The 3,409-nt window shown below is 38.6% G+C and overlaps 1 protein-coding gene across 1 annotated transcript; it reads right to left on the bottom strand.

Annotated features, from left to right (window-relative positions):
* Positions 1–2,114: 2,114 nt before the first annotated feature.
* On the bottom strand, positions 2,115–3,125 carry LOC145776157 (uncharacterized). Its single transcript, XM_082587558.1, has one exon. The coding sequence runs from the start codon at positions 3,123–3,125 to the stop codon at positions 2,115–2,117; it is 1,011 nt and encodes a 336-aa protein (XP_082443684.1).
* Between the last annotated feature and the right edge of the window lie 284 nt (positions 3,126–3,409).

Below are 3,409 nucleotides of genomic sequence, written 5' to 3'. Positions count from 1 at the left end.
TGTTCATTTTATGTTAGGCTATATAGCTTGAATTCAACATTTTTGTGTGGTGATTGCTGCAGCCAGAATATTACAACACAAGATAAGTAGGATATGACCTTTTAAGCAGTACAATAATGTGATGCTTTGTAAAGTGGGCACTGTAGGTACTCCCCATGGGCATTGTATGGGACCAATACCCTACAGTGCCCACTTTTGAAAGCAAGTTTTTAAATGGCTACCGAACAAAAATTAGTAATCCCAGAACTTAGACAAATAGGCCAAGAAATAGAGAAAACCTCAAACTACAGAATAAAAATCGAAAGTTCAATGTTTCTCTGCAACTTTTTTCAAAATTTATGAAAATGTAAAAAAACTGGGCACTGTAGGAGGTTCTCCCCTATAGCCTTTACCACGCTTCTCCTAAATAGCATGGAATTGGGTGAATGGGCAGCGGCTGTTAAAGTGCAGTTGTTGAAAATTGGAAGGGTACTGGACACACGTTGGGTAGCCTCGAGTGTCCGCACAGTTAATGCCGTCTGGAATGATTTTCCAGCACTTGTCGAACACTCCAAAAAGGGAGCTAGTAGCGACACAAGAGATTCTCGGAAACGTGCGAAATATCAAGGACTCTTGTCGAAGATAACATCCACGGATTTCGTGTTGGACTTGGCTTTGATGTACTAATCCTCGAAAGAATTATCCGAAGTAGCCTAAGCCTCGAATTGCAAAACAGAGCATGTAGGCTATACTATTTGGGATGCAGATAACAAAATTAATAATCTTGCAAAATTATTTCAGTCCTTCACTGAGAAAGTTTTAACCAGCGAAGTGTGTTGGATCCTGGTTGCGCCAGGGACGTAACTCGGCAGTTGAGACCCGAAGTCGCCAGAGGATTTATGGTTTTGAATTCGATACCGTAAATGTCTTAAAAAATAGGCTGTAACTTGTAGGGAGATTGGGGTTTCTTGGAACACTTTCTAGAAAAGTCCACATAACAACATATCGCTTTGCAATTCAAAGTAAAAATTTCTCAACAACCTTGACTAACCTGTTCTCTAACATTGTAATAAAGAAAAATTCATCACACATTAAAACATTTCTCATAAATTTAATTTTACCAACAGCAGTCAAACGTTCCAACAAACCCCAGTGCTGGGGTTTGTTGGAACACAACACGGGGTTTGTTGGAACATTACTTTTTCTTTACAAATATTTTACAAAAAGCAGTAGCCTATATTATTGTATTTTGGATGAAAAATGTGGAAAGGTTTATTATGTTTACACTTGAGGTAAAATAGTACGGTACGATGGATTACCATGGCTTTTGCAAAAAAACAATTTTTTGGTCCAATCTCAGTTCAGTTCAGTTCAGTTCAGTTGTTTTTTTTTGTCCAATCTGTTTGAAAAATAAATAATATTGTTTGTTTATGGTGATGGTCTAAGAATATGATATCACAAGCACAATACTGAATTTAACAGATTTATTGAGGATTATATCTAGCTAAATCCACAGAAAACACAAATTTTTCTTGGCGACGTTTAGTGCCTTTCAGATTGGAAGGATCCGGCAACTTAAAAACAATGTCACTAAGGTGAAGTGTGAAATCAGAATTGTCACTGTTTTCGGAGTAAACAAATGTAGGACATTCATCAAGCACTTTAGATTGCCCACAGCGTCGTAAGAATCGAATAGTAACATCACCATCATCAAAAACATCAATAATTTTTCCAACAAACTGCTGCAAATGCTTCGAAGTGTTGAATTTGACAAGAACAAATTCTCCTTCTTGAATGTCAGATACTGTTTTGACACTGGTGGTGCGTTCACGAGGACATTCTTCTATGCTTGACAGAGATTTTTCTGAGACATGTTCAGCAGCAGGTGTCATAGACAATTTCTTACAAGCTTTTGTGACAATTGGACTACCTTTCCTTGATTTTTTAGCAGCAAGTTCTTCAATCTTTTGCTTTTCTGGAGTGTCTGTAAGGATCCTTGTTTTGCCACGCCTTCTTCCACCTGTATGTTTCCTTGCAGGAGCTTTTTTAAATGGCCTAATGCTTTCAGGTGTTACACTGCTTTCCACAATGTTTTGAGCAGGACTTTGCGATGTTGAAGGGCCTGCTTCTTCTTGCTATGTCACATTATCTTCCATGGGACGATCAGTGACATCAGCAGGCATAAACTCAGCATCACTAAACACATTGCGATCAAAGGGATAAATTCCTGACACTCGAAAGCCAGATTGAATGTTTGTTGGAGTCATGGCTTTAGAAAATGCCTTTCCAACAACGCCAGGGATGTCATAAATGGTCATTGTCTTGCCAGGATTTTCTTTGATCCAAGAGTCAGCAGCATCATTATAATAAGCTTTAAATGGACCATATACAGTCCTATCTAGAGGTTGCAGTTTGTGAGAACAGTGCGGTGGAAATGAAAGAAGAACCACACCGTTTTCCTTTGCAAAGTTGATAACATCTAAGCTGATGTGACTTAGATGATTATCTAAGATCAGCAAGACTTTATTGAACACAGTTGAATTAACATGAGACACAAAATGTTTCATAAAAATGAGAAAATTTTCTTCTGTCATCCATCCACTGGGATGAGCTGTGCCAATGGACCCAGTGGGAGATCCAATGATGAAGTGATCATGATAGTTTACCCTTGGAAAGATAAACATAGGTGGAATCGAATTTCCAATTGCATTTATTGCACAACACAATGTGACAAGCTTTCCTCGTTCTGCACAAACAATAGCGCCTACTTGTTTCACACCAGATGGAGCCACAACCCTACGGGGCTTTTGCACAGTGGTGCAACCTGTTTCATCCAGGTTCCATATTTTGTCAGGGGTGAAAGAATCCCTGTCTAGTACAGAGGAGAGATTATTAAAAAATGTTGTCACATTGTGTCGATTGAAGCTGGTTGCACGGCTAAGTGATGTACTTTCTGGAGTACGTAAGGATAGATTTTGATGCCTCTTCATAAATCCTTGCAACCAGTCACATCCAGCTGACTTGCCTTGCTCCCAAGAGCCTGGAAACTTCAGGCCAAGCTCCTTGGCATAATCATATGCCAGCTTTTTAACCTCTTTAGTTGACAACCCATAATATAAAGCTGATGCCTTTAAAAGATAATTCATCAACTCAGCTTCTTGATCAGAATTAAAAACATTTCTGTTATTGAAATATCCATAATGGGATAAATTTACTTCATCCGGCTACTGTTTGCAGATGGTAAGTTTTGTCGATGCTTTAAGCAATACCTCCTTAACGTCACATGAGGAATATCATACTGTTTTGCAACAGTTCGACATGGTCTTTTTTGGATCAATACTTCCATCATCGCCCTTTCCATAACATCTTTTGGTGTTGTAGCACGTTATGTTTTTCGCTTATAGCCTAAGTACGTATAAGTATAAGCATA

Source organism: Aplidium turbinatum, chromosome 8 (genome assembly GCF_918807975.1).
Source record: "Aplidium turbinatum chromosome 8, kaAplTurb1.1, whole genome shotgun sequence".
In the NCBI taxonomy this organism is placed as follows: Eukaryota; Metazoa; Chordata; class Ascidiacea; order Aplousobranchia; family Polyclinidae; genus Aplidium; species Aplidium turbinatum.
Note: the sequence above shows the minus strand (reverse complement) of the source record. Positions and strands in the feature narration are given on the sequence as shown.